This window comes from Leiobunum rupestre, chromosome 3 (genome assembly GCF_980474605.1).
Source record: "Leiobunum rupestre chromosome 3, qqLeiRupe1.1.hap1, whole genome shotgun sequence".
In the NCBI taxonomy this organism is placed as follows: domain Eukaryota; kingdom Metazoa; phylum Arthropoda; class Arachnida; order Opiliones; family Sclerosomatidae; genus Leiobunum; species Leiobunum rupestre.
The window spans coordinates 28,778,522-28,796,882 of NC_143386.1; the positions used below are offsets into that span (position 1 = coordinate 28,778,522).

General features: G+C 36.9%; 2 protein-coding genes across 5 annotated transcripts in view; one reads left to right on the top strand and one right to left on the bottom strand.

The window, feature by feature from the left end:
* The first annotated feature begins 2,572 nt into the window (after positions 1-2,572).
* Positions 2,573-6,280, top strand: LOC149951380 (mitochondrial ribosome-associated GTPase 2). Its single transcript, XM_090170006.1, has 6 exons — positions 2,573-2,812; positions 2,875-3,022; positions 3,088-3,203; positions 3,265-3,486; positions 4,172-4,310; positions 5,905-6,280. The coding sequence occupies exons 1-6, from the start codon at positions 2,624-2,626 to the stop codon at positions 6,276-6,278; spliced, it is 1,188 nt and encodes a 395-aa protein (XP_090026132.1). The 5' UTR covers positions 2,573-2,623; the 3' UTR covers positions 6,279-6,280.
* A 2,765-nt stretch (positions 6,281-9,045) lies between these two features.
* LOC149951381 (uncharacterized) overlaps positions 9,046-18,361 on the bottom strand; it is a 212,112-nt gene continuing 202,796 nt past the window's right edge. The window contains exons 15-19 of one of the 4 annotated variants that reach the window (XM_090168028.1): positions 16,094-16,214; positions 14,882-15,148; positions 13,902-14,109; positions 10,305-10,633; positions 9,049-9,992 (exon numbers count right to left, since the gene is read on the bottom strand). In XM_090168028.1, coding sequence (XP_090024154.1) covers positions 9,979-9,992; positions 10,305-10,633; positions 13,902-14,109; positions 14,882-15,148; positions 16,094-16,214 — 939 coding nt within the window. In that variant the 3' untranslated portion in view covers positions 9,049-9,978. Of the gene's footprint in view, positions 10,634-13,901; positions 14,110-14,881; positions 15,149-16,093; positions 16,215-18,361 lie in introns of all 4 variants that reach the window. The other 3 variants (XM_090168026.1, XM_090168025.1, XM_090168027.1) reach the window with 3 other exon arrangements.

An 18,361-nucleotide genomic window follows, 5' to 3' on the forward strand; every position in this document is an offset into this window, starting at 1 on the left:
CTAGCGCTTTAGCTGACCCCTATGAAACGGTAATGTACGGATATTTCCGAAACGTGGCGCCACTTACACGCGCCTACCGGATACCAAAGGCTTATGGGTAATGTTTTGGCTTACACATCGCCCCACCAAATTCCCCAACTTCCATGCTTGGATCTTTATCCGGACTATTTTATTTGAGCAACGGTAAGTTAATCATATATAACGTCATAGAAGCCGTTTAAGAAGTAAAACATTTATTTAGATAATTAAACCAATAAGATAAACGGTATATTATTAGTTATTTTAACAATAACATTAAAATATACATTTACAATGCAAATCTCGACGAGCCTACGCCTAGAACGTTAGGCCGGCTTTAGTGTTCGCTAGGCCACGTGCAAGTTACCCTATAGAGGTAGAAAGTTTTATTTTTTGAAAAATTTAAAAATGTCACCCCCAAAATTTCGCACCTACTAATTTTCAATTTTTTTTCGAATAATTCCACTGGTCGTGAGTTTGAAACTTTCATACAAATCTGGTCTAGATGGAATCGAAACTCCAGTTCTATTATCTAATATTCGAGAGGGAACCTCTTCTAAATATTTTCCGTAATTTTTACTTGGCATGAGGTCGTCAGAGAACGTAGCGATTACTTTTTCTTAATGAAAAAAAAATACAGTCATGATGGTCCTGTATGGGCAAACCTATGGAGTGGCGTCAACGTGGCCAGCCTCTTTGAACACTTAGAGCACCAATCGAAACTCCTGGTAGTGCCTTTCCTTTTAACAATGTTGAACGTGGACCACATATTATAGGTTAATTTACAGCCGAGTTCACACTATAAACTTAATTTGGACACTTTCGAATAGGCCAAGCTTAAAGGGCTCCACCGGCGTTTGTATTTCGTCAGTTTCCCGCGAATTACGGACATAGGGAAAGCTTCGACACGTCGTCTGCTACCTGATTTTCTGGGTGAATTTTTCAAACACCGGTCAGTGGGTGCCTGCACCAGTGTGAGAAATAAGGCACTATCACAGGCCAATCGCCCTGGTGACCACTTTATTAATTCAAAGTTTTTTCCCTTCAAGATTTTAGTTCATTATAAAAATTCTATATTAATCCCTAAAATTGTTTGGTCTTTGCTTCTATGCTGTGTGCTTGGCCTTATGTCAATTGTGTGTATGCATGGTTGACTAGGGGAGTCTGTCTACTCTACATTATAGAAGAAGCGAATGTAGCAGTAAGCAAAAAGAAATATAAACAGTCTCTCTCTCAGTAGGCTTGTTCGGGTCGGGTCTATAGCACATATTGTCAAGAATAGGTAATTTGACCATAAATTATGAAAGCCTGATTTTGCAAGGTTAAAAGTGGTAACTGGCCACAGGTCCAGTTTTAAAAAAATCGATATTTCTCACCCTGGACTGCACGATTTTACTACGCATACGCCCTCTTTTAGCTACAGTAAGAGCTAGCGTATAAGCAGACGTTACTGACAATCAAAGTTTTAAAACTTTCGCGGAAATATATGAAAATATATTTTTATCCGTTGAAATAACTTACTTTATTATTACAATACAATAAAGAAAAGCATTCACTACCCGATTTACGCATTTTCCATTCTAGCAGACGCTACACACCCAAGAAGTGATATGAAACCTTCAGCGCCACCTAGAACCGTTTCGGTTGCGAGCTACGCCATATACCTAGTGTACGATAATTTTTCATTATGTACGATATTTTTACAAAGTTCGTACGATAATTCATTTTGAGGCTTCTGGCAACGCTGGTTCTGGATAGTTCAGAACTTTTGTATGAATAGTTGTCATTCAAATTAGAATCGTACGATTTGACGTACGCAGCCCGATGTGCAGAGGAATTTTAGAGATTTCAACCTTGAGTTCGGGCCAGTACTTGGTCTTGAGCAGGTACCATTTAGAACGGTTCCGAACGGTTCAACAAGAGGTTCTTGTCTGCGAATAGTTTGCATTTGGGTAGTTCTAGAATTTGTTTTGCCGAATAGTGCGCATGGGGACTGGTTGAACGGTTCAGAACTCACGAATAGTTTTCAGCTATTAAATTCTTGGCAGAACCACTCTTTGAGCTCTGATTGGCTGAGATCTGGCTATCGTCTGCCACGGCGTTTGGCCCATTTGCCAGTTACACGGCAGCATTCTAGTTACCTATGAGATTTCTATGGAGTCACAAATGGGCATTATTCATATTTCCCCCAAGCGTCAGTTTTTTTTAACCTGACGAATGGACAACAGGTGAAGCGGACGCTTGTAATCAAGGTTTCCAAAATTCATACATTTTATAAAAAAAAATTAATTGGGTGAAAAATGCACATCATCCCGGTTAAATTAGCATTTTTTTCGCCACTGTCTTTTCTAAAGCTTTCAAAAACTTTGTTTTTAAGTCTTTTTAGGTGTAATAGATATAGAACGTATTAAAAAAAGTTGGCAGGATTGAAAAAAACATACTTATATGCGGCCCTATCAATTACTGTAGTCTGCTGTTAAAAATAAGAGTTGTCTGCTTGATTTGCCTATAATAGTGGCTTATCTTAGGGCTTATTTAAATACTTTTTCTTTAAAATATTTATTTTGTAAATAATAATAGTTAAGTAAATAATTTTATCAAGGATATGTCTGCTAAATTCTGTTATCATATTTTATTTCCCATGAAACGGTTACATGTCCACACTCTTTATGGTGGTGTGAACACAAGTTCAAAATTATTAGTGAAATTCAAATTTCTGAGTATGGTTTCGAATGAGAATGATTATGCGCCTTTACCTGTTCCAATTAAAAAACCAAAGTCGTCATATGATAGGGTACAATTTTAAAACACTTTACTGGTACTAACATAATTGAATGTAAATAAACATATTTTTAGAAACACTTTTTTGTGGATTACAAAAAAGTTATAGTGGAAGGTGGTGATGGAGGAAATGGCTGTATTTCATTTATGCAACTATTTTGTAATTCAATGGCTGGTCCTGATGGAGGAGATGGTGGTAACGGAGGACATGTTGTCTTCAAAGGTTATAAAAAGCAACTTCAACTTTTAAATAACTGTAAGGGATTATTCAAAGTTTTTTCATTTTAGCGGATTATAATGTAAAATCTTTGGAAAATGTATCCTCAATATATCGAGCTAAAAATGGAGTAAAAGGAAAAAGCAAACACCAATATGGAGCTAATGCTGATCATACTATAGTTTTGGTATTAAAATTACAAATTTATTTGGCTTTCTTATACAGAATAAACTTTAATGTTTACTTAGGTTCCACTTGGAACAACTGTAAAAAAGTTAGATGGAGTTTTAGTAGGAGAATTAAAGTCACACGAGTCAATGCTAGTTGTGGCTAGAGGTGGCATGGGTGGAAAAGGTAACCACTTTTTCCTTTCGAATGAAAACCGGCACCCTCACATTTGCGAAGTTGGAGCTGAGGGGGAAAAAGCTGAATACATCGTAGAGATGAGAACAATTGCCCATATTGGACTGGTAACATAGATATAAATGTTTACATTGGGCCTTCTTGCTATTGACATCAAGCAGTTAGTTATTAAAATAACAGTAAGTTTTTTTAAATGTCCGCTTAAGCTTACTAACAGTGGCTCAAATAATATTTTTTTAGAACTGCTCAAATACAAACTAAACTCCCAAAACATAATTTCAATGAGCTACAAAAACGTGGAATACAGAATTTTTAGCAGACTAATATTTTAACAAAATTATGAGAGAAAAAAAGGGCTGTAAATAAGTAACTTAGTTCAGTAAAATTGGCTGCGTTTGTTGATATGTACAGGGAAGACCCATTGACCATGGCATCTCCCATGAGGTAATCAGGTTTTTTAAATTTTTGGGATAAATTCATGGTTGCCAAATCCGATTTTAGAACTGCCCACTATTTTAGGCCCTGCTTACTAAGGAAAATTAACATATTAATTTACTTAGAAAAATCGCTAGGTTTTTTGCCTTGTATAGTTTTTTGTAAGATATCTCCAGAAAACCAGGCTGCCTAAAAGTTTGGCCTGAAATAAATTATAAAAAAATGCATGTCAATTCCTGTTAAAATATCCTCTACTTTATTTAATTCCAGAACCTGCCACTTGGTGTCAATAGGAATAAGCCCATCATAATAATAATTTATTTCACTTAAGAAATACTTGTTTAAATTACTCTGCAGGTTGGTTTCCCAAATGCCGGAAAATCAACTTTATTGCAAGCTATATCAAGGGCCAAACCTAAAGTAGCGGCATACCCGTTTACTACTTTGAAACCGCATGTTGGAATCGTTGAGTATGATGATTACGAACAAATATCTGGTAAATTAATTGCAATCAGAAGTTTATAAGAAAGTCCTGAAAGGGTAGACTGGGAAGTATCTAACTGTACATTTGTCTTGTAACTTTCCTTTGACCGAGCAACAGTGCTGCTTACTAGGAATGGCCAACTATATGCAATGCAGTGATGCCAGGTCGCGAAAATGGAATTTTCGTTTTCGACCCTTGAAATTTCCCTTTTTTGGACAAAAATTTCCCTAGTTTTTCTAAACACTAAAATCAATGATATTTGACTTAATTTGCGTAAAAAATTACTTGGGACGTTTTAAAAACAAAATAACAAATGTCCTGAAGGAAATATTACTTCTATTTTCATAAACAAATTGCAGGGGTGCCAGCTAAAGCGAATCCTATAAAATTCTTATGATTGTATTAATTGACTCTTTCATAATAAGTCAGTTTTATGAAGGTGTGCAATTTTTTATGTTAGCTTTGAATATAATAAATTTCCCCCTTGAATTTCCCTAGATTTAGCTAATTTTTGTTTGGATTTTCCTATTCCCTTTTTATCGTTTTTAGGGGTCAAAATTTCCCTAGCTATGGAAAATTTCCCTCAATCTGGCATCACTGAAGCTAAGCCGGAAAATGAGCGAATGCTATATTTTTTGCCGCAGACTTTTCTTCTAGGTGTCGCTTTTGGGTTCTACCCCAAAAACTAGATAAGATATATTTAAATATCCCGCGACGAAAATTCCATTTTCCGACTTTCAATTATGATGGATTATAGGGACTAGGAAACAATGGCAGCGTTCAGTAAGATTCAACAGTTAAGAAACCGTTTTCTGAACTAATATTTTTAAATACCCATGAAATGTCTAAGGATCTATTGGAACTGTGCTCATGAAACTGGTTAGGCTTAGTCATTTATTTTAAAAACCTTTAGGGTTAGGCTTAAACTACATCACGGCCAACTTTGATTTATCGCGCATCTCTCGCGCTACAGCGTCCATCTCGTTCGTTGACGTTCCTGTGTTAACCTATGAGCAAAAGATGTGTATGACGTCAACGCCCCTAGCGGATTATTATTTTTAGTATAGTTTTTACATTGGGGACAATATAACCACCGAGCGTGGCGCTGAACTCCTACACATTATAGTACAGTTTATAGGGGGAAAATCCTTGCTCGCGGAATTTCGACGAATGTGTTGGCCGTAGTAGCGCGAACAGCGCGTGATAAAAGTTGGCCGTGACTACATCGAATGTAAGAAGTAACGCGTAGCGGAAATATAATGGACACTCACTCTTAAAATAGGCCTATCAGAAAATGAATTTATAAAACCCCGATTAGTTATCACACTTAATATTTTGTAGAATTTATCACTTTCTTCGGAAAACTGGTTTAGTTTCGCTTAATATCACGTATTGAGTTTTTTCAAAAAGAGCACAGAACGCAAGTGAACTTCTATTCGAGACAAGGCTTAATGTCGACTAGGAGCCGAGTGAAATCTTGTTAAGCTGGAATTTAGGTGAAGGCTCTGTAGAGTTAGATACCTCCACCTACAGGGGTTTTATTATAAACTTGTGGTGTAACGAATAGGTTTTTTTGGATTAAATTGACTTCCGGTTGAAATCTTAGTCGCAGACATCCCTGGCTTGATTCCCGATGCTCACAAAAACAAAGGATTAGGGATTAGTTTCTTGAAACACATTGAACGGTGTCTGGGTCTTCTTTACGTAATTGACACTGCCCAAGAATCTCCCTGGTTGCAGTTTGAAGTGCTTCAATTCGAACTAGAACAATACCAACAGGGCCTTTCAAAAAGGCCTTCTGCTTTGGTGGCTAACAAAATGGACTTGGAAACTAGTCAGAAGAATTTAGAGGAGCTTAGAAAGAGAGTGAACTTACCAATTTATCCCATCTCGGCTTTGTACGGCTCCAATACCATGGAGCTTTTAAAATATATTAGGTTTCTGTATGACAAACGTATTGAAAATAAATTTAATTGGTGATTTTTCCATAATCTTTCTTTTGAGAGCTAATGGTTTTGTAAAGCACGGCCAACTTTGATCTCGCGCTACAGCGGCCAGCCCATTCGATGAAGTTTCATTTGAGCTCCCCTAGCGGAATAATTTTCAGAATAGTTTTTTGCATTGAAGCCAATATAACAAATTGAATGAGTTCAGCGCCACGATTGTTAGAGCGGGAAAATCCTTGCTCACGGAATTTCGGCGATTGGGTTGGCCGCTATATCGCGAGATCAAAGTTGGCCGTGCTTAAAGGAACTGTCGGCTCTATCATTGCCACCTGTAATATGAAATGGCCCCTGTTATTAGAGATGACCATGAATCAGTCCGATTCGAAAAACGCGACCTTAATGGAGACGTGGTGCCATCTATTTATGGCAAAGGAAGCTAAAATTTAAAATAGAAAATGATAACGTCGTTAGAGAGCCATTGTAAAGTATTATAGTTAGACAACTTATACGCTATTTAGCGGACTTTAACCTAAATTATATATCCCATGTAAAAATATTGTTTATAAAGGCTGGAATGTATGTTATTGGCCAATTCTAAAACGGTCCAATCAACGCGAGGGATACCTGTAAGTACCGCCTTTTGGGTCAAAAGGTAACTTAAAGCAACTGTCGGCTTTATCATTGCCAACTGTATATGAAAAGGCCATTGTTATTACAGATAGCCATGAATCTATCCGATTCTTCGAAAAAAAGCAACTTTAGTGAAGAGCGTGGTGCCATCTATTAATGGCAAAGGGAGTTAATAACGTCGTCAGAGAGCCTTTGTAGATTATTATATTTAGACAACTTATACTCTATTTAGTGGACTTTAACCTAAATTATATATCCCATGTAAAAATAGTTTAAAATTACTGGAATGTACGTTATTGGCCAATTTACAAATGATCCAATCAACGCGAGGGGTACCTATAAGTATCCGCCTTTTGGGTCAAAAGGTAGCTTAACTATCTTGTTTTGAGCCGGAAGTAGTGGCGTACTCCTGTACTCCCAAGCGTCTGGGAGGCAGAGTTTGTGGATGGCCGTGTGAGGACGACCACCAACCCCCAACGGGTGGTCGGAATACTTCCGCCACGGGTGTCCCCACCCCTGTCCCCACGTATCCCCCCGTTGACCAGTCGCACTTTGGGGAACTGATAAAATTCGACTTAAACCATCGACCACGAATAAAGATGGTCTTCACTCCATGGAAATGCCGTGGAAGAAATGAGGAGAGCCAACTCAGGCATAATCAGCTAGGCTAATACCCAAGGCACCACCTTAAGTCCAAGCTATCAAGCGACTATGGTTAACCTCAAAAAAACTATTGAGCTCTGTGGTAGCACTGATAAAGGAATTTATTACCAGCCGATTTTCAGATTTCCTCGTGTTACTAACGTACTTATTTAAGGGCTTAGGATTACACTAGTACCATTTCATATCAAAGGACTGGTTTTAACTTGCATGAAAAGCACCAAAAATTGGTTCGCTTTCGCGTTGCTAACGTTTGAATTTAGTTCTCATGGCGAGTTTCTGTCAATTTTATTGGTTAAAACTATCATTGAAACCGATAAACTGTGCAAAACCTTTTAGAGCTGAGAAACTTTCAAGAGCTCCCGTTTGTAAATTTTAGAGGGTGCTGCATTTGTATATTTTTCCATAACTACACCAATCAGATTGAAGTCTGCGGTATTCTGTCAGGGGCATATCCTTCAAACTGAAATTACCGCCATCTAGAGTTCTTGAATTGTATTACTGAATTATTCGCAGCGACTGTCATGCACGAACGTTACAAGTAAAAGATAAAAAAAAACAATTTTAATCTTTTTTTTATATAAATAAGCTCAAAATCTCAAATTGTTTTAATACATGATAACAATTGATCAATTTAAAACAAATTTTCACACTTACGCCAAACACAATATATCTTACAAAATCTCAAAGAAAAAAACAGTACAGTAAATTATTTACATGACTACAACAGACTCAGTTTTTTGTTGTGATTTTAAGCAACTTGCCTAGTTCACGAGTGAAATTAAAATGAATTTAATTAATGAGTTGATGTAACGAATTAATATGGCAGGAAAGGGGATGGAATTGTGGGATTTAAAAAAAACTAATTATTTTTCTATTTATACAAGTGATAAAAAATACTAAAACTTATCAAATGTGTACAAACTAAAAACGCGATGGGAAATTTTTGTAAATTCGAATAATTATAATATTAATATTATAATTAATTGTAATCTTCATACATTTTTACATGTAGGTATAAATTTTTAGCGTACACATGTTTTTTTTCCTAATGTTCAGCACCTTCCTATAGCTCTGCGGTAATACCAAGGCATTTTTAAATTCTTTGATATTGAAAGATTATCAAGCTGATAGGCACTTATATTTATATATTTATATATTTATATATTTTCTTTTAATAATTTTGTTTTAATACCATCAAAAATATTTGCCCCAAAGTTTCGGGGTTGGAGGGGCCGCAACAATGTAATTGAAAAATAAAAAGTTATACAAACACTAATTTAACATTCCATAAATTGAATTTGAAAGGAATTATTTGTTGATGTAAAACGGATGAATAAGTTAACAAACGTCCCTGCGCCAATGGAGGCACTCTCTTCAAATTAAACTTCTTATTTAAAATAACGTTCAATATCATTTTTCAAAACTAAACTCAACAACAACTTTAAAAAAACAAACTATTAAATGGGAATGTGCAATATTTTTATTGGATTTTCTTGGGATTTTATCAAGAATTTCTTCTATTTCTAACGATTAGCCGTATAAATTATTATACACTCGATGACGAAATTATAGGTCAAATAATTACACCTTTGAAAATAAAAATAACATTAACGGTAATTTTGTTTCCGAAATAAAATAACAAAAATGTTTTTTTCAGTTTTCTTCCCGATAGTTTTCTCTATTAACACTGCGCATCTCACCAAACTCTTTACGAGACTCAAAGCGCAAGTGAATGACTCATCTCAGGAGTATTTTCAACATAATAAAATGCTCCAAACGTTTTTGTTATGAAAATTCCGCGTATCATTTAAATTGAAAATCTTTAGAATTTTTCCATTGGATGATTAATAAGACTCAAATCTCCCATATACTTGATACAAAACACGAAAGAAATCTTCCATAGACGCAAAAACAGACGGGATACTTGATTATAGAATGAAATGTACACAAGAAGGTGGGCTGCAACGGTACAGACTTTCTTCATATATAATTGTACGGTAAGGTGCCATAGAACGAGGAGCTGTTTGTACCGGGTTTCGGATACAAAGGCCACCAGTTATGGATTCATATTTTTTTGCGTTTTGAGCACAAGAATTTCTCATTTTCACATTTTTTTTTAGTTCTAACTTCTAAACACGAAAATCTCATCTTTATTTACAAAATATACGTTTTGTTTTGTTTAAATAGTCAAAATATTAGCGCTAGGCTTTTTTTTCAGATCTCCAAATTCAGTTAGAAGCATTTTGTCGTATTACCTTTTTACTCTTTTATATATTTCTTTGGCATTTAGTTTAAGATTGTGAAATAGTCAAAGTCCCTTTTCGCAAATGGCTGGCGGTGCTTGGCCTCACGTTTTTCAACTGTCTCAAAGACCGCAAAAAATCGCCACGTCAACGAGTGTGTTATGGTTTGCGCTTTTGTTTTGAGCAATACGAGTATTGTTAAAAAACCGAACCTAAAAATTAATTATGGTTTAGAGATCATTCAAAATTACCAGTAATTAAAAAGTAAATTGGCTGCGGTTATTTTTATTTAAGAAATTAAATTAAGAACCTTTAATTAGCTAAAAATGTAATACCCTAGTCAACGGGAGGGGGAAACTTGAACGGTATTTTTTAATCTCCATAAAAAAATACATTTTCGATGACGAATATAATATAATTGACCACGGTCTATAAAGCCGTGATACCCGAGGCCAAATCTCTGGAGGCGCTGCTACCGTAGTCACTGTCTTGACTGTTTTTACACTGCAAAGTCACATACTGACCCTTGGCTGGAATGACTTGAGTCCTGAAGGTCAAGGGCAAAATGTCCGTGTTGGGGGTCACGGAGCCGTTCTCGACGTGGGTCAGGCTGTGGTGGCGCTCGACCACCCGGCGCATCGGGTGGCCGGACGTCGAGGTGACGGAATGCACCCGCGACCTTTCGTGGATGGCCAGTTCGATCGAGTTGGTGTCGTCCACCTGCACGCTGGCCAACGGCAAGTCCAGGCAAGGCGAGATGAGGGTAGGATGGTGAGCCAGCAGCTCCAGAATCTCACTGGCCGACGGACGTGACTGCGGGTTGCGATGCCAACACCGGTAGAACAACGTTTCTCTGCCAAAAGAAGCACGGTCAGTCGCTTGTGAATATTCACGTATATTACATTTTAGTGTTGTTAATTTCCAGGAAAAATAAATTCCGCAAATCAGAAAAATTGAAACATAAATTACTTTTTAAGGGTTTTTTATGTGTTTAACTTTTTATCGATATAAAATGTCTAATAACAGTAAACATACTACAAAACATTAATAGTGTTACGTTGTTAATCAGTTTAAACTAGTTTAGAGGTTTATTTTTACTTTCAGATTCGAAAAAATTGGCTAAAATGCCGCTTTATTTCAATTTACAAACAATATTAGTCTAATCATGGAATGAAAACTTTTTTATTTTTTTCGGAAAAATACGGAAATGTCATTTTCCGACTTACAACACTATTACATTTCGTAAGTTCATAATAATCAGCTTAGCTAATAGCCAAGGAACCATACTGGCCTAAGCCAACTAGTGACTTTTAAAGCCATTAATTCAGGTGGCCGGGTTACAACGCGTAGGAGGGTGGTGGCAAGCCCTTCATGCCACGCGAGTCACAAGCTCCATACACTAACTATTACCGTTAACCTCGACAAGTTTTTATGGAAGGGGAAAACCGAGTTTTCATCTAGTACCACAAACTGGCTCCTCTTGCTGGGAGGCGCGAGTGCTAACCACGTCGCCACTCCACTCGCTTAGACCAATAAACTACTGGACCCGAATCTGGAATGAGCGCTAAGAACTTTTACGCTATCCTCGCTTGTGGCGCCATGGTGTCCGATAATGGAAAAATTTCCACCCAAAATATTAGAAGCACACGTTTGGCCTAAAGCCGGGTTTTCATGGACGCTTTTAGCTTGAAAAAGTTTGGCTTGAGCCAGAAATAGTTTAAAGTTCGCGCTCACGCTGCAATCGCTTCTGTTTTCAAGAACGCTTGTGTTTTGCACTTGGAGCGTGCGCGTGTGAAAATAGATTGGAACACGCTTCTAGCGCCGATCAAAACCAACTAGATATTTTTACGCCCAAGCGAAAATTTCGCGCGTGACGTCGGTCCATGTGACTTCAGCCAGCCAATGGTTATGTAGTATGTGCTAGTGTTGGTACCGAGGCTTATCACACTATTGTACGCTGTTCGAAACAAATAACAATGAGTTCAACCACAACCAAATTACCCAAAAAGCAACAAAAATAAATAGAAAAAGAAGAGAAAACAACAAAGGGAAATAGAAGTGAAGAACAATTTTATAAGCCATGTAAAGGATAACCCAATAATTTGGAACCGAAAATTAAAAGAACACCGAGACAGAGATGCAGTGAATGTTGCATTTATAGAGTTGAGCAAAATTATGTAAATAGGGTGCACCTACCATCGTTTTGTTTTACACCTTCTTTTATTGTTTTTGGCCTTAATAATTACTAAAAGTTTAAGTAATAACATTTTTTTCTTAATCAAAAGACGTCCGCGATTCGGAGCCGCCATATTTATTTAACGCGGCAGCCGCCAGCTCAAACGGCACGCTAGAAATATCTTGCATCGTGAAAACGCGAAGCGCTTTCCTTGCAGCTTGAGCGCGAAATATAAAATAAAGTATACGCTTCCCACAAAATGGAAAAATCTCAATCTTTTCTTTTTCAAGCTACAAGCGTCCATGAAAACCCGGCTTAAGTTCTTTAGCTCGTTATCTAACGATTTGGCAAACGTACTTTTGTATGAGGGTGCAAATGTTTCGTGATTCTCTCGGTAGGAGCGCTGACGGGCGATGCCATTTGGAAAATTGAGTATAACTTATGATTCAGGTCCATTAATGTATTTGTCCTAGATGTCAGTTAGTTAATGGAATGCTTCACTATGACCATAAGTAACATAATAACTGTAAGTATGACACTTTAAGCTTTGCTCGTGAACTTCTCTCTGTACCAAAGATAAATCAGAAATACGACTAACAACTCTGGAACCCGGAAGATTAACCCTATTTCTATTGGTCATCCAAAATGAGTCAGAGTTCAAATTCAGCCAATCATATAGTACTCCAAAAACATTTCGTTTGTTGCGTAACCATAGTGCGTATAAATACGCATTAACCCATAAAAATGGCGTTATTCAAAGTCAAATATCACGTTAACGGAAGTTGGGATTAGTTCATGGCGCCGCAACCGAGGGCGCTATTTAGAAACATTTTTAGCGTCACTGTGAAGAAAGGATGTAGAAAATAATTTCCTTATGTCATACTTACAATTGTTAGACGTTACTTATGCTAATAAATATAAAAATTAACAACGGTAAAGCAGAACTTTGAAAACCATTTTCGGTTGCCAATTATTTAATAAATTATAGTTTTAATTTATTCCCCCGAGTAAAATTAAAATAACTAACGTCAGTAAGTTTTCAACAGCGGCTAATCGAAATTGGTCGTTCTTGAAGATAATACAATGGCGAGTCTTAGCGACGAAATTACGAAATCAGTTTAAATAAAATAGGGCGAGATTGTGAAATTATTTCAAATTAAAATCAACATTCAAATGGGACACGCCAAATTTGAAATATTTGTTACGTCCCACGCCCAAATGTAGAGTGTATATATTGTGGGTCAAATGCAACTTTTTCTAACTTTCATACTTAGAGATATTTACCCACTTGAAATTCGGGTTAAAAGTGTCAAATGATTTAACTTTAACTATAGTTATTTGAATAAGAATGTTAATGATCTAAATTAAAAATATCCTAAATATACATTATCATAAGTAACATAATAACAATAAGTATGACAATTAACGAGATTTACAACCAAACTGATTTTAATAGTTATTGCGTAATCAAGATGTTTTCTCAGCACAGAGCCCTCTAGTGTCTAAAATACGCGAGATTTCCGCTAAGCCGAAATATCTGGTTTCCGATAGATAGGCGGAATATTAGGCTAAAATGCTAAAAATTAAAAAAGGTTTTCTCGGCGCCACGAGCTCATGTTTTTTTATCACGCACGATTCGCACGCGGGATTCAAAACAAAGCCAAAGCCCCTCGCGACTCCAGAACGTGCTTTCCGATATTAGGCTTAAATTTTTATCAAAACGTAGTCATCCAAAACGGTAAGTCGCGAGTCCAAGTCACAGCTTGAAGAGAGTATCAGTGCCGAAAAAAGGTTCGGTTAGGAAATTAGCATTAGAGCAATAAAAAGTGTCATACTTATTGTTATTATGTTACTTATGACATTATTATTATCGTTAAACCCATTTCTTAGATTGATAAATTAATTAGTGTTAATGAGTGTTGTTGATTATGGTGGTAACACTTACAATTCAAGCTTGCAACCCTTTGGCACAATGAGAGTGTTGTAGTTTTTGACAAAGTCCAACACTTGGTTATTCGAAAGCCCTTGGTAGGGGAAACTGCCGAAAGTGACGATTTCGTAAAGTAGTACCGCGTAGCTCCACACGTCGGACATCGTTGTGAACACGCCGTCGATCAAACTCTCGGGGGCCATCCACCGCACCGGAAGCATTCCTTTGAACAAAAGAAACTAATCAATTACATTTAATACCCCCGATGTAATAATTTAAATTTGAACAAATTTCCTGGTTTTGGAAATAAGGTAGCGAAACGCGAACACATTAATTTAAATTAATATTTAGATAAACCGCATTTTTCGAGTTACCTGGTTTTGGAAATAAGGTAGCGAAACGCGAACACGTTAATTTAAATTAAGTTTTAGATAAACCGAATATTTCGAGTTACCTGGTTTTGGAAATATGGTAGCGAAACGCGAACACGTTCATTTAAATTAATTTTTAGATAAACCGCATTTTTCGAGTTACCTGGTTTTGGAAATAAGGTAGCGAAACGCGAATTTCAACATTTCTTAATACAACCGTAAACGTAGTTCCAAAGTGATCAGCGTTAACTAAAAATATAATTTTCAACCAAGTCGGTCGTAATTTAAAAAAGTATGTAGATTTAAATTCGAATAAATGACTAAAATGATAAAATGATCAACTTCTTGCGCTCCGATCTCCGTGGAATACGGCAGCGGCATCGGCGTAAAAACGAAGTGCCAGATACTGTCTCATCGCGTCATCTATCAATCGCTAGTGGAACTAGATAAAAGGCAGTACGTCGCGCCACACATCGACCACTAGTTCAAATAATATGACTTTTAGCACGAAAATTATTAAACAACACGGTGAAATTTTTATACTGGTCGAAAACTGACAAACGAGTCGCGTAAAAAAACGGTAGTGCGCCGACCTCGCCATCAAAAAATCTTGGCATGACTGACCTTTTTTTGAGAATCTATAGTAATCAGAGTCGTAGGTGTGCCTGCACATTCCAAAATCTCCAATTTTGACGGTTCGGTTGGCGTTGACTAGGCAGTTCCGACAGGCCAGGTCTCGATGGACGTATTTCATCTCGGCCAAGTAGCTGAGCCCCCGGGCGATGTCCAGGGCCATGTTGGTCAGTTGCCGATCGGATATCTCGTCCGAGTTGTGGCCGTCCTTCTCCTTGACGAGCTGTCGACGGGCCAACAGGTAGGTTTTCAGGTCCCCTGGTGACAGACACGCCAAGGGATCATGGTTACGACGTTATTCTCCGTATTTACCACGGTCACCGGGGAAATACCGCGGGAATGAGTGGGAATAAATTGACATTTTGTTTTAGGTTAGGGAGTGTATGGAAAAGGTAATTTTTAATTCGGGAATGGTCAGGACTGGCTACGTTCGCAATGCTTTAAATTGTGAATGGTAATTTCGGGAATGGGCGGGAATGAGAAAATTCGTGTCGAGTGGAATGGGAATGGTCAAAAGATAAATATTTTTTTGCTTAAGGAATGGATTGTCCCCATGGTCGCAATATTTGAACCGAGAGTGGGAATTTCGGGAATGGGCGGGAATGATAAAATGTTGTCAACGGGAATGGGTGGGAATGATAAAATGTTTTCAACGGGAATGGGTGGGAATGATAAAATGTTTTCAACGGGAATGGGTGGGAATGATAAAATGTTTTCAACGGGAATGGGTGGGAATGATAAAATGTTTTCAACGGGAATGGGTGGGAATGATAAAATGTTTTCAACGGGAATGGGTGGGAATGATAAAATGTTTTCAACGGGAATGGGTGGGAATGATAAAATGTTTTCAACGGGAATGGGTGGGAATGATAAAATGTTTTCAACGGGAATGGGTGGGAATGATAAAAGGTTTTCAACGGGAATGGGTGGGAATGATATAAGGTTTTTAACGGGAATGGGTGGGAATGGTAAAAGGTTTTTAACGGGAATGGGTGGGAATGGTAAAAGGTTTTCAACGGGAATGGGCGGGAATGGTCATCAAATGCTCCTTTTTATTACGTTCCATAAGCGTGTCATTTTTCCAAAATAATTACTGATAGGAAGTCCACCCAAAATGTGTGGTCATTCCAGAAATGGTTCTCAGGAACAAATGTGACACACTTACGAGAAATATAGTTATGAACTTCCGATGGTAGCGCTTACCATATAGCATAAACTCCATGACGGTATAGACCGGTTCACCGATGGTACAGACTCCCAACAGCTTGACAACGTTGCTGTGATCGAATCGCTTCATCATCTCGGCTTCACTCAAGAAGTCCAGCTAGATTCGAATACGCGGGAAACGCTAAATTAGACTCGTATGATCAGAAGTAAATGAACTTAGGTTAATGGGAAAATGGACAGTGTTGTGCAGCGCCGACAAGAGAAAGTGCGAATGTGCGATTAGTGGTTTTAGGCAATCGAGTCGGTTATCGAGTATCAATTTTTTCGAGTCGAGTAATATTGAAGTCGAGGAGTACTTGATTAAGGGGAAACTTTCTCTTATTCGAGTCGAGTAACTAAAAACAACCTCGAGTAATATTTTAAACGAGTCGGGTTATCGAGTACTTGATTAGGAGCTGGTTTTATTCAAGAAATCATGAAATTAAATTTAAAAGGAGTATAAAATAACTTTCAATGCTGATAAATATTCCTTTAATTAAAATGAACCACAGTTTCCACAACTTTCTAGGTACCGTTTATTGCCCCCCAAAATGTTGTAAAAACCCCTCTTTGAACTTTGAAGCAACGAGGATAGAAAAACCAATACTCGACAAGTTTAGAGAGCAGCTTATTCGCTTAAACGCTATCAAGTACGTTTGCAAAAAGAATTGCACTCCTTTTGTTAACCAAGGGTACACGAAGAATTAAAAACGTCGCTTGAGCAATACTAAAACAGGCGTTATGTATTGGTACGAGTGTTGTCGAAACATAATTATTTGTTTCTTCGTGTGCCCGGGTGTACCTCAAAAGTATCTCTTTGTATACTCGTGCCAAATTCGTGTTAATTGTACAATGCCTAGACCCTTTTACAGGGGTACCGTTATTGTGTGTAAATTGTTTACTAGATGGCGCCAACAGTTCACAATCAGAAATAAAACCCGTGAAAGTCTAATTTAAATTGTGGATATTTAAAAGCTGAAATTTTGTATAACTATATTTTCTAAAATATTTTATATAAACTTTCAGCTTGAAATAGCACTTAAATTATTATAATTATATAACAAATATAATAATTTAATTTTTTTTCTTCAAATTTGGCGACAAAATATCCACGCTGGCGTCATCTAGTGTAGAAATACGAAATTTTATACTCCATCGTAGTTTCCAAATGTTTATACTCCATGGTGGTTTCCAAATGTTTGTTTCCCTGTATGTAATATGCGAATTGGTTTTTATGCTATAGATAAATAATAAGTTGTCATAACTCTGTCTCGATTTGTTGAGTTGGAAAATAATAATTATCAGCATTTTTAATTAAACACAGGTCTCCCAGCGATTGTTTTAAAAATATTATAGGAATTATAGGAAATTTCATAGAAAATATAGGAATTTATAGGAACATTTTTAGCCAAAAAATAGGAATTTATAGGAAAATTTTAGCTAAAAAAATAGGAATTAATACGAACAATTTTGAAATTATAGGAATTTATAAGAACTCTGGGAGCCCAACCTTTGATGTTTTCGGGAACACCGGACCTAAGCCAGAGCTAAGCTCTATTTAGAAAGCAAATTTTTCCCAAACGTTAAGGCTGTTTTCTTATACATTATTTTTAAAATTCTAGGAATTTCTGGATATAGCTATAGAAAAACTAGAAAATTTCGAAAAAATAGGAATTTATAGGTACAATTTTGAGAAAATACGAAATTATAGGAGCACATTGAAGTTATAGGAATTATAGGACCAATTTTGAGAAAATAGGAAATTATAGGAGCATATTAAAAGTGTAGGAATTTATAGGAATTATAGGAACTCTGGGAGCCCTTTATACACTATAAATATATAACGATTTGTCACATAAGGTCGACAGAAATATTGCGTCGCTTGAAGTTGTTAAAATATTCGACTCCGAAGTACCAACGGGAAATATAAAACGTTTAAAATATTCACGCGACCTCCAACTTTGTTGTTCGAACTTCTAGAGTGACCCGCTTAACCTCTCTAATGACCTATCCTTTACAAAAATCTAACATAAATTAACCACCGCATTGCGAAAAAGTAAGTCTAGGCAAGGCAGTATCCAGGATTTCATTTCAATTCGGGTTTAAACTGCGCAGCCCTATTTAAACTAAAAGCGACTTGCACAATCTTCTATTGATCCATTTCGGGGGAGAGGGGGGGGGGAGGGTTGAACCCTTAAATCACACCCTTAAATACACCTTTGCGGCTAGCCATCGACTCGTGAATTTACATAGACTAGTAGAAAT